The sequence below is a fragment of the Hipposideros armiger genome, unplaced genomic scaffold (assembly GCF_001890085.2).
Source record: "Hipposideros armiger isolate ML-2016 unplaced genomic scaffold, ASM189008v1 scaffold_114, whole genome shotgun sequence".
Classification (NCBI taxonomy): Eukaryota; Metazoa; Chordata; class Mammalia; order Chiroptera; family Hipposideridae; genus Hipposideros; species Hipposideros armiger.
In genome coordinates, this window is record NW_017731464.1 from 957,520 (window position 1) to 968,795 (window position 11,276).

General features: G+C 57.3%; 1 protein-coding gene and 1 long non-coding RNA gene across 4 annotated transcripts in view; one reads left to right on the forward strand and one right to left on the reverse strand.

The window, feature by feature from the left end:
• LOC109385404 (uncharacterized) overlaps window positions 1-7,621 on the reverse strand; it is a 69,286-nt gene extending 61,665 nt beyond the window's left edge. The window contains exon 1 of the long non-coding RNA XR_002124605.1: window positions 7,561-7,621. This is a non-coding gene — a long non-coding RNA (uncharacterized LOC109385404). The remainder of the gene's footprint in view (window positions 1-7,560) is intronic.
• The window catches only part of CYP26B1 (cytochrome P450 family 26 subfamily B member 1), a 20,236-nt gene continuing 15,763 nt past the window's right edge, over window positions 6,804-11,276 (forward strand). The window contains exon 1 of one of the 3 annotated variants that reach the window (XM_019647641.1): window positions 6,804-8,169. In XM_019647641.1, the coding sequence (XP_019503186.1) occupies window positions 7,966-8,169 (204 nt within the window). In that variant the 5' untranslated portion in view covers window positions 6,804-7,965. Of the gene's footprint in view, window positions 8,170-8,341; window positions 8,647-11,026; window positions 11,108-11,276 lie in introns of those variants that run through there. The other 2 variants (XM_019647643.1, XM_019647642.1) reach the window with 2 other exon arrangements.

Genomic DNA, 11,276 nt, shown 5'->3' on the forward strand with positions numbered 1-11,276 from the left:
TTGAGTTGCCTGGGATGGGAGGAGGTTGAATCCCAGATTCTGGTGCGTGAAGGCCTGGCCCTGGGGTCCCGGGGCGGATGCCCTCCCAGCTCCTAGCGACTCCCCTAGTTGCAGGCCTGGTAACAACCGCCCAGTGGGCGGTGCCAGGGCAGGTTTCAGGCTATAAAGGGCTCTTGGCTCCCCGGGCCTGTGGGATCGCCATCGCTGCGGCAGTGCCCCTGCCAGCCACAGTCAGCTTGGGGCACTGCTGGTGTCCCATCGCCACCGAGCAGGCTACTCTTTTCTAGGCAGTGCCGAGTTGGACACAGCTGTCAGCTGCGTTCTTCGTACCTACCCTGTTCGCTCCATTGGCAAGTCCCTTTTTGGGTTGCTTTCATCTGGGTTGGGTGTGGGGTGGGAGGAAAAGGGCTAGCTATGGGGGCTTTGACTGGGAGGCCGGAGCTATTTCCATTTCTTTCAAGAAATTCCTTCTGGGGCAAGCCTCTGAAACTGGTATTTCTGAGATGAGGTTATGGGGTAAGGCAGGTTCCATGTTCAGGCAAAGGAGAAAGCAGCAAAGTTCTCTCCCGAGGGCCACCCCTTTCCCAGGGCTGCAGAAGTGTGGGTGAGGGGCTCTCTCCTAGCCGCTGGTCTCCCAGCGACTGGGAGTGAAGAGTCAGGCTGTGCCTGCTGCCAGGTAGAGACACTTGGACAAGGGTTCTTATCTTTTGTAAAACAAAAGGGAAAAAAAGATCTAAAGAGCCAGTGACAAGTGGATACCTGGGAGCGGGTTGGGAGCAAGTCACTTTCAGAGACAAAGAAGAAGGAAACCTTTGCGAAATAAATAACTAGAGTCTGGAAGTCAGCTTTGCGTCCACAGCATCACAAACAGCAGGATGGCGGCTCCGGAGAGGTTGCCGGGCCGGGTGGGATTCTGGCAGGTCGCGGTTCTGAAGGGGCCAGTAAAGGTTCTAACCAACAGCCTCGGAGCCCTTGAAGCTGCAAGGAGGGGGAGAGCTGAAGGAGGGCTTCCCCCCCCCCCGGGGTCCTAAGAAGGCAGCATCTGTGGCACTGTGGTGATTTCCAAGCCAAGCTGGGTTAAACCCCCACCCCTCGACTAGACTGGGCGGCAGGGGTTTCTTCCCTGCTCAGAATCACCGGGACACAGTCAGGGAGTGTCCTCTAAACTGTCCTTGAGGGTTGGGTGCCAGAGGGGCCCTGCCGGCCAGAACAGTGCTCGCTTTGGAAGGAGGGCACAGAGTGGGAGACGATAGGCAAACAGGCCTGGGGATGGGTATCGGGGTCCACAGGCTGGGATCCAGGGCCCAGGAGCCACGGCTAGTCTGCTGGACCAGCGGTTTTGCTCCCATTCTGCAGCAGAGGTGGGGGAACACGTCTGAGCCAGAGCTGGTGTGCCAGAGCAGGCTCTCTCCTCCATTGCTCCTCAGAAGGAAACAGATTGTTGCTTCCCCGTTGGACTTGGAATTTTTCAGGCGAGGGGTCCTACCACTACATTGAGAGTCCTTAGAATGAAATGAGGGCCATCCTGAAGTCCTGGGGAGGATGAGGAGCTGAGAGCTGATTTACAAGGGCTCCTTGGTGCCAGCAAAGCAGGATAGGGCTAAGGGCAGAGAAGACACCCCCAAAGTGAAATTCTGAGTTTTGCCTCTCAGCCTAGACTTCACTGTCCAGGGGTCCAGACGGGAGGGTGGGAGCACCCTCCCAAACTCTGTAAAACCCCGAATACCAGCCCTGCGTCCTGCCTACCACCTCCTGGTCTCTGCTCTCTGGGCGCTGGCCGGTAGGATCAAGGGGCCACCCCACTGTTATCCTGTGCTTTTTTCCCTTTTGCATTTGGCTCTGGTTGGAGGAAGCAGAGGTAGTTTTAGAGAAAAGAAAGTAAATCAGCATCAATTTAAAAAATTCAGGGCCCAAATTATGCAAAATTGAGTGTAAAATGGACAATCTCCTCTGTTGTCAACTTTTACGGTCAGAAGCATAGACGTTGAACAAAAGGGCAGCTGCCACGTCAGACAGGATCTCATGTCTCATGCGTGCTTGCTTTGGGGGAGCTGGACTAGGACAATACAATGGAAGTGGGGAGGGGGACTCTGGGCCTCAGTTTTCTCATCAGTACAAAACGTAGTATGCAAGTCTGGTATCTAAAAACAGTGTTACCTCACACTATTGTGTTGTTGGGGCTGCTGTGGAGATGAAATAAAATAGTAGCTATAGAAGAGATCTGTTGGCTCCATAAGACTGCACACATGCAAGGAATTTGGAACATGCAATGTCTTCATTCCTTTGGGCATAGAAAGTCCAGGACGCTCCTGGAGAGCGTTGTGCCTCAGTGAGGAGCAGGACTTGAAGCAGATTTGCTCCTGTGGATGGGCGTTTTCTGAGCTCAGGAGGAGGGTGCAGAGGCTGTACCTTACCCATTGTCTGCATATTCCTAGAGTGCCTGAGGCCTGTCCTCCATACTATCCCAGCCCCTTCTACCAAGCTTTGCAGAGTTCATCCATGCATAGCTCTCTTTGAACCAGCATGCCCACGACTCATCCCCAGGCTGTTCTGACTGATTGCAGGTGACTGAAGAGCTATAGGGCATGGAAGGCAAGCTGTGAGCCAAGGCTTCCGAGTGCCGCAGGCAAGAGTTGCAGCCCTGGGGTGTGCCCTGGGCCCCTCTGGAAGAGGGTTGTAGGCAGAGGGTATCCAGGAGCTTCTGGGATATTAGTTACAGCCAGCCCTGGGGGGAGAGGGATGGACGCTCATTGGGGAATGGGCAGATGATTCTCAGGCCAGAGTGAGAATAATATTCTGAATTGCAGCACACTCCTGCTCCCAGAGCCACCTTTGCGGCAGTCCACAAGGGGCAAGCCACACTCCTTTGACCCAAGGTGAGGTTGGCTGATGCTTGATGGGACTAGGGGTCAGTCAAAGGTCAGGGATAGGGTCAATCTGTGACCAGGATTAAGGGTCAGTCTGGGAGTAGGCTCAGGGGTCAGGGTTACGGGTGAGACTGAGGACTAGAGAAGGGCTCAGTTTGGGGCCAGGGTCAGCAGTCCATCTGACACGGACGAAAGAATGTTCTCTAATAGACTCTGACTGGCAAAGATGGTTGCTAATCCCTTGCTGTCTAGTCCCCTCCTAACATGCCTGTTCCTCTCTCCAGCATCTCTGGCAAGTCTGAGAGTGTTATAATACCATGGCTTTCCCTCTGTTTTTTTTCCTAAGTACTCTTTGGGACTTGAGCAGAGCGATGGTTCCAATTAGGAAATCCAGCGACGAATGCTGTGGGGCCATGCTGTCTGTGGACACTCCCCAGGACCCTACTTGGTGGCTGGGCAATAAGAAGTCAGAATGACTTTCTCGTGCCCCCTCCCATATCCCACTCTACACCTGGACAGGAGGAGAAGATGAAAGTGTACAAAAGCCATCCCCTTGATATAGGGGTGAGGGAGGGGAAGACAATGGGTTTAGGGAGACTTCTGGGACTGTGATCCCACAGAGCACCTACCTCTTGTGGACTCTGGGAGTTGGTGGCTGGGAAGTGGGTGTTACTTGAATTTGTTGACAATGATTCTCCAAGTGTATGTGCCTTCCTGTGTGTGTGTGTGTGTGTGTGTGTGTGTGTGTGCGCGTGCGCGCGTGTGTGCTCACTATTTGCCTGTGCACCTATTTGCATCTCTATAAGGCTGTGTGTCCATCCTTTCAGAGATGGATGTCTCCATGGGTGGGTTCCCCAGGGTCATATCTTGTCCATTTCACCACCTCAGGGCCAGAGCCAGTTCTGGGCGGGGGAGGGGAGGCAGGCTGGATTCTTGGGGCTCTTCAAAACAGTGGAGCCTCAATAATCTCTCCAAGCCCCATTTTTACCCAGCTTCATCCCTAGATGGGAAGATGAGTGGTGTTGGCCTCACCAGTCCTGGGTGTCCAGTCCAGAGTTGACTGTCCAGTGAAAGTTCCCCTTGTGAGGGTGTGCCCTAGCTCTCTATTTCTGGGTCCACAGTGGCTTGACAAGGCCTTTGTGCGTGTCTGGGCCCCAAGCCTCCTGGGGTGGAAGTCTGAACCCTTTGTGAGCCTACAAGCAGGTCCTCTAGGGGGGATCTCCCACTATGAAAGGAGATTGAGGGAAGGGGTTCCCCCTAAATCTGTAGTACTACAACTGTCCACCAGGTGGGGTTCCAGGGCAGAGAGTGAGAGTCGAGATGACCCAGTGCTAGAAGAAGCCAGAGACCAGCTTTTAAATCTCTGATCGCCACATCAGCCTCGGAAGCGCTCACACAGGGAGGAACAGCACTTATCTCGTACCTTAGAGGCTCACACACGTTCTCGTCTGGTGAACTCTAAAATAGAACTCGTACTGGGTGCAGGGGAGGTGTTCAAAGGAAATTCTAGTTTCGCTTACACACACTATCCTAAACTGAACGTGGAATAGCAAGTCATCTGCTCTTGGAGTGCGAGAGTGAACGACAGAGACTTGGGGGTTGGGGAAACAGGACGCACGGGAGAGGGCGAGCCGGGCACTAAGCTAGACCACGGCGGGGTTGGCACGCACAGCTCCATGTATCAACAGACACTCCAGAAGAGAGGCCAGATGACAGACGGATGCACAGACACACAGCAGAGAGCACATAAACCGTCAGACACACCATACAGCTCCCCAGACGTCGGGCCAACCCAGGGACGCGCGCACACACAGGTGCGGCCCCGGGCCACACGCACACCTCGCACAGGCATGCGCGCCGGGCCCTCTGCGGCTGGCTGGGAGAAGGTGGCCGCGCTCACCCGGCATGTTTATTTACTCATTTGTATCAATGAACGTTTGTACCCGTCTCCTCCCGCCTCCAGAGGCCGGGGCCGCCGCATTTGTCCCTGGCGCGGGACACTCAACGGGACCAGCATCGGGGTTCCTCCGGCGCTGCGGGGGGCGGAGGTGGGCTACAAAGTTAGGGGGTCTCGAGGTGTCTGAAAGGAGGGATTGCAGTGTTGGCGGCCCGGGAAGCGGACGGGGAGAGGGAAACATCGGGGTCTTGTAGGGTAAGAGACATATGGGTGGGGGGGCGGGGGAGACCTTGGCATCGGAGGTCTGTGGGTATACGGACCCGGGACGGAGAGACTGGGAGAGGTAAATGCGAGGATGGAGGGGTCCCTGGAGATAGGAGCCGGCAGGGTTCCGCGGGATAGAAGTTGGGGATCCTGAGCACAGGTTCAGGGGTTTGGGCGCCCCTTAGTCAAGCCACGGTCCCGCGGAGCCTTCAGCTGCTGGGAGACGGCCCACGCGGGACTGCCCGTGGAGGGAGGAGGGGGCCGGGGAGCTGGGAGGGAGGAAAAGAGGAAGGGAAGTAGCCTAGCAGCCAAGCGGGCATCGTGCGAGAGCGCACCGTGTGTGTGTGTGTGTGTGTGTGTGTGTGTGTGTGTCATCTCGTCCGTCTGTAGGTGCCCGGCTCAGTGAGACGCCGGAGAGAAGGAAGAGGAGGCAAGAGAGTACAAAACGTAGTATGCAAGTCTGGTATCTAAAAACAGTGTTACCTCACACTATTGTGTTGTTGGGGCTGCTGTGGAGAGGTTAGCTCTGCTCTCTGAGCACTCTGGGCAAGGCTGCTGGTCAGTCGGCTCACCTGCCTGCTGGTGACTTCTAAACAAAGCCAGGAATGGGAAGGCAGCGTAGAGGGTGGGCTTGTTTCAGGCACTGTCTTCAAGCTCTGGAAAAGGGGATATTTTTCCTGCCAGGCATTTGAAGGTGGTGACTTGCATTGCTGCCTTCCCCCCCACTCCCCAAAGAGTGGAAACCTTTGGGACAAGCAGTCCAGTGCCCCCATGTCCTCTGCCTCAGGCCCCAAGGTGCCCTGACAGTCCATCCTTCTCCATCTAACAATCCTCAGAATTCAGGTGCAGGACACAACTTTGATTGTCAGAAAAAAGCCTACCGTCCCTATCCCAACCAGATCCTTAAGAAGCTGGCTGCACAGGCCAAGATGAGGGTGGGGGTACAGAGGGCACTGGGCCCCTGTGAGCACCTCTCTGAGAAAGCTTCCCTGGCATGGGGGGCTGGGAGGGGAGCCCTAGAGGGAGAGGACGCTGTGCTCCAGCTTGTCTGACTCAGCCCATGTGAAAATGAACAGTGCTCCTTTTAAAAATCAACAATCTTGCCATTTCTGGGATCCGTGGGATTTTTGCAGCTAAAGTGGAGGGTGGGGGAAGCAGTTTTTAACAACCAACAACATGCAGGCAAATTCACTTGGAGCCACCCAACCACATCCCCCGCCTTTCATATCGGTGTTTTACCTTTGACAAAAGCTCTGGGTTCTCTGTCATGCCTTTCTTTTTTCTGCCTGGATCCCAATTGTCAAGCCTTCAAGAAAATGCACTTCAGTCCTTTGTCACTGAGTGTAATTTGATAAACTGAGCAGAAACACACTGCTCTCCCCATCCTTTCAAAAACTGTTACAGCCAGAAAAAGAGGATGAGGGAAAGAGATCTGAGGTCTTTGAATGGACGTTTAAGCACGAGCGCACGCACGCGCACATACACACACACACACACACACACACACACACACACACACACACACACACACACACATACACATACCAGGACATTGAGTTGCCTGGGATGGGAGGAGGTTGAATCCCAGATTCTGGTGCGTGNTGTTCTCCCGGACCCGCCAACCTGGGAATGGGGCGGCGTCCCGCAGCCCAGCCCCCCTCCTGGAGGCCCGGGAGCTCCGGGCTCGCTCCCTGTCGCGCTCCTGGCCGGAGGCGCATGTGGAAAAGTGATTAGTACTCCGGGCGGGCGGCGGCGGGCGCTCACACGCTCAGGCCGCCGGCCTCTCACCACGCCTCCGGCTTTGTGAGCGCGCGGGAGGGGGGGGGCTGGCGGAGCGCCCACGGCGCAGCCTCCCGCCTCTATATAAACACACGCATCGCCTGGCTTTGGACTCAAATTCACATTGAGAGAAGCTTTTAAAACCACCAGCCCTGAAATCTTGCCTCCTGCTTTTCCTCCTTTCATTCCTTTTGCCTTCCTTTTCTTTTCCCCCCCTTTCTTCCCCCAGCAGCAACTCCAGAGCTGAGAGCCTGCGTCCCGGGACGGACTGCCTTTTCTTAATTGATACAATAGCCCAGCTCCGGTTTTCACCTCCTCCCCCAACCCCACCCCGCCTCACCCCTCCCGCCCGCCGCCGCCCCAGCGCCCGCCCTGGGCTCTGTCGCCGGCTGCTTCCCATCCCGGCCTCGGTCCGCCGGCTCCGCACCCGCGCTCCGGCCACCGCGCCGCCTCGCCCGCCGTGCCCGCCTTGGGGGTGCAGCGGCGGCTCTGGGGCTCGGGCGCGCCACCCGGGGCAGCCCAGGGACGCTGGGCTCGGCCTGTCCACTCGCCTCGGCTGGGGAGCCTTTCCCCTCGCCCCCAAAGTTACTGGGTTCGTTGGAATTTTTGGATTCAGAATTTTTTCCTTTTTTTTTTCTAGCTAGGAATTTGAGGGGGGAACTTTTGACCAATTGATCGCACTTTCTCTGTGCTACCTCTCTGTCTCCCTTTTTTTTCCTTTTTTTTTTCCCCCGAGCAGGGGAAGGGGCTTACGAGAGAGGCTCCCGCTGGACAAAGTTTTCCAAAGTTTTCCGAGTGTGATGGTTGCGGGGAGAGCTAATCCACCAGCTTGACTCACGGCTTCATCTCACCACCCCTCGAGCAGCCCCTAAGTCCGCTATAAGGGAACAAACAAACAAACAAACAAACAAAGTTACACTCCGAGTCGCCTCGTGTCTCCTCTCTCTTCTTCTAGGCAATTTTTTTTTCTCCCTCTCTCCGCTCCCCTCGCAGCCTCCACTCCCCTTCCCTTGGCCCCTTCCTCCTTCTCTGTTTCGGCTGGAGGTGCCAGGACCCCCGGCCACAGCCTCCCCTCCCCCGCGGCTCCGGTCCCTTCTCGTCCGGCCCTCCCCTCCCCCGCCGCTGCCGGCACAGCCAATCCCCCGAGCGGCCGCCAACATGCTCTTTGAGGGCTTGGAGCTGGTGTCGGCTCTGGCCACCCTCGCCGCGTGCCTGGTGTCGGTGACGCTGCTGCTGGCTGTGTCGCAGCAGCTGTGGCAGCTACGCTGGGCTGCCACCCGCGACAAGAGCTGCAAGTTGCCCATCCCCAAGGGCTCCATGGGCTTCCCGCTCATCGGAGAGACCGGCCACTGGCTGCTACAGGTAAGGGAGCACTCACTCCGCTGCTCTCCAGGGTCCGCTAGCGGCGAGCGCTGGGCCGGTGGAGCCGCGGGCCTGCCAGGGGGCGCCGGGAACCTGAAGGCACTGGTCCCCGCCCCGCCCCTTCCCTCCTCTTTGCCTGCGCCGCCCGGGCTTCCCCTGCCCGCCTGCGGCGTAGTTCTGAGCCCACTGGCGCCGGGCGTGCAGGTTCAGAGGGCTGATAAGAGAGATCCCCGGGTCCTGAGAGGGCTCCCAAGACAGACTTTCTGCAGTCGCAGGCGACTCAGCAGGGGTGCGTGGGGCGTCCGCTTTCGCCTCCCCTTCGCCCTCCAGGCCCCAGTAGCTGTCGGCTTCCTGGGCTTTGGTGGTGTCATAGGGACCCAAAAACTGAGTCGGGGAGAGGAGGACGGGGCCAGTGGCAGCTAAAACTGCCTATTTAAGACCGGGGCTGTGTTCCTGCCGCATCGCCAGCTGCGCCAGGTACAACTGCCCTGGGCCACGGTCAGAGAAAGTGTGTGTGTTTTGTGGTGTGGAGGAAGGAGGTAACCCAAGGAAAACGAGAAGCCTGAGACCTGAGGGTTGTCTGCTTTCGGGGAAAAGGGTCTATTTACTTATTGGGTGGGGACAGTGTAGCAAGGGAGAGAAACTTGGGAGAGGTGTGTGTGAGATCCATAGAGTGTGTGTGTGTTTGTTGGACACCGCACAACCCCACACAGCTGGTGATAATGAGGGTGGGCACGTAGGGAGCCGGACCCAGGTAGGTAATGGGGAGGTTAACCTAGAATTAAACTTGTCAAGTGCTAGACAATTGCTTTTGCAATTTGATACACACCAGGTTTTTTTCTTTGGGAGGGGGTCGCCTCTGGGTTAACTGCGGGAGGTGTGTTGTGTGTGCGTGTGCGTGTGCACGAGTGTTTGTCAGGTGGAAGCTGATGAGAATTAGAAGGATGGACGTACTGAAACGGACAACCCCGGTACAGGAGAGGTGAGGCGGGAAGTGAACGCAGAGACCTGTGGGTTTAGAAGTGCGAAAGCTTGGCTTGAAATTAACAGACGCGTGCAATCCGCTCGCACACACAGGGACCCCGCCCGGCGTCAAGTGACAGCGGAGTGAGGGCGGGGAGGCGGACGCAAGGTTCCTCTGCCCTGTGGTCATCCCAAGTCCGGGAATCAGCCCATCTCTTTTTGGGATTGTTCGTGCAACGGGGTGGGGTTCCCTTTAACCAATGGGACTACCCCCCCAGTGAAGAGTTCCCCAGAGCCTATCCTATACCACCACACTTAAAGGGTTAACTGCAGCGGTGGTCTAGGCTTTTGGCCGAGAATTTAGGAAATAAAATAACTCACATGGGCATCGGCTTCTGCCTTGTTAGAGCCAATCTGCGGAATCCGCGGTCTGTCACCGCTCCCCCCCCCTTTTCCTGACCTTTCTCTGCTCCCCCTAATGTCCCCCTGACCTTTTCTCCAAATCCCACAAGGGCCCCTGGGGCTCAGCGTCCAACCAGCTCAGAAGATGGGGAGGAGGAAGCAGGCCTACGCCTCCCCATCAATCTGCCCCTGGGGCCCTAGACTCCGCGGTGGGAGGGAAATGGGGGGATGCATGTAGAGGAGCGCTGAAGGGGTTAATGGGAGCCCTCTGAATCCCAGCTTTATTTTTTCGGAGTCATTTATCAGATTTTACGGGGGGACCTCCAAGGGCTCTCCGTTTCCACCGTGCGCCATCTAAACAGAGCCCAGGGCTAAAAATACAACATTTTTGTATAAATTGGACTCGCGGCCCGAGCGGCCGCCCCTATGAAAGTCCTCTTTGTGAAGACCGTGGAAACGGCGGACAAATAACTCTTTATTAATGCCACAAAAAACGCACTTTAATTATAGTTAGGCAGATCAGAGGCGGGGGGGGGGGGGGTGGAGAGAGGCGGCGGCGACTTCGGAAAATTCACAGCCCAACTTTTGTGTCGAAAGAAAAGAAAAACAGAGGAAAAGAGGGAGAGGAGAGACGGAGAGTCAGACGGAGCGAGGGAGACGGGTATAGCAGACGGAGGGAGGGAACCCCGCTCCTTACCCCCTCTTTGTCGCACCTCCACCCTCTCCTAGATTTCTCTTAAAGGGGTAGGCGCCGTCTAGGTCGGCGGCAGGGTGGGGGTTGTTCTCCCGGACCCGCCAACCTGGGAATGGGGCGGCGTCCCGCAGCCCAGCCCCCCTCCTGGAGGCCCGGGAGCTCCGGGCTCGCTCCCTGTCGCGCTCCTGGCCGGAGGCGCATGTGGAAAAGTGATTAGTACTCCGGGTTCTGCAGAGTCACTTTTCGGCAGTGCTAGGGTGTGTACACATCTAGCTGGAGAATACTTTTCCGTGGAAGAAAGGAAAGTGAGAAAGGGGAACCAACCCAGGAACAGAGAAGCCTAGCTGTCCCTTCAGGGCTGCAAACTCCCTGGTGTCTGGAGCCCGAATCCGTACTTTTGTTGGCTGGCAGGCAGGACAATCGAACAGGTGGCGCCCCGCCCCTTCTCACCTGGTGCTGCCCTGGGAGGAGAGGGTTAATGTGGGGTCGGGTGGCAAGCGCCTACGTCAAAGGTGAGCGGGATGCCCCTGCCCCCACCTCTCGGAGGTCCCCTCGGTTTCCGGTACACGCGAGGGGCCAGCCCAGCCAGCTCCTCGGAGCGCCGGACCAGAGCCGGGCCTAGCCCTTCTCCGCTAGTGCCGGCGCTGCCACCGCGGGGGATCCAGTTACCTGTGACGGCCATGCCGCCTATCCCTGCCCCGCCCCGCGGGAAGCGCCTTCCTCCGCGCTCCCGTTCCAAACTTCAGGGCGGCGACGAAAGTCTTTTTCAGTTATTTCCGGGGCGAATTGCATTAGGAAAATCGCGGCTCTCAGCTCGTGACCCGACCCTGCAGAGCCCTTAGAGAGCCGCAGGTCCCTTCGCGGCCCACACCCGAGAACGTAGGAAACCCCCGCCTCCATCTGTAGTGACTGCCTCCGGGCACCGACCGCTCACCGCTATAAATAATCTTTGGCCTGCGGCCACCCCGCGGGGTCTCGCCAGCCCGTGGCCGGGAGCCTGGAAATATTTATTCCGAGAGGCTCCCGAGCGCAAGGCGGAGGGGGGGGG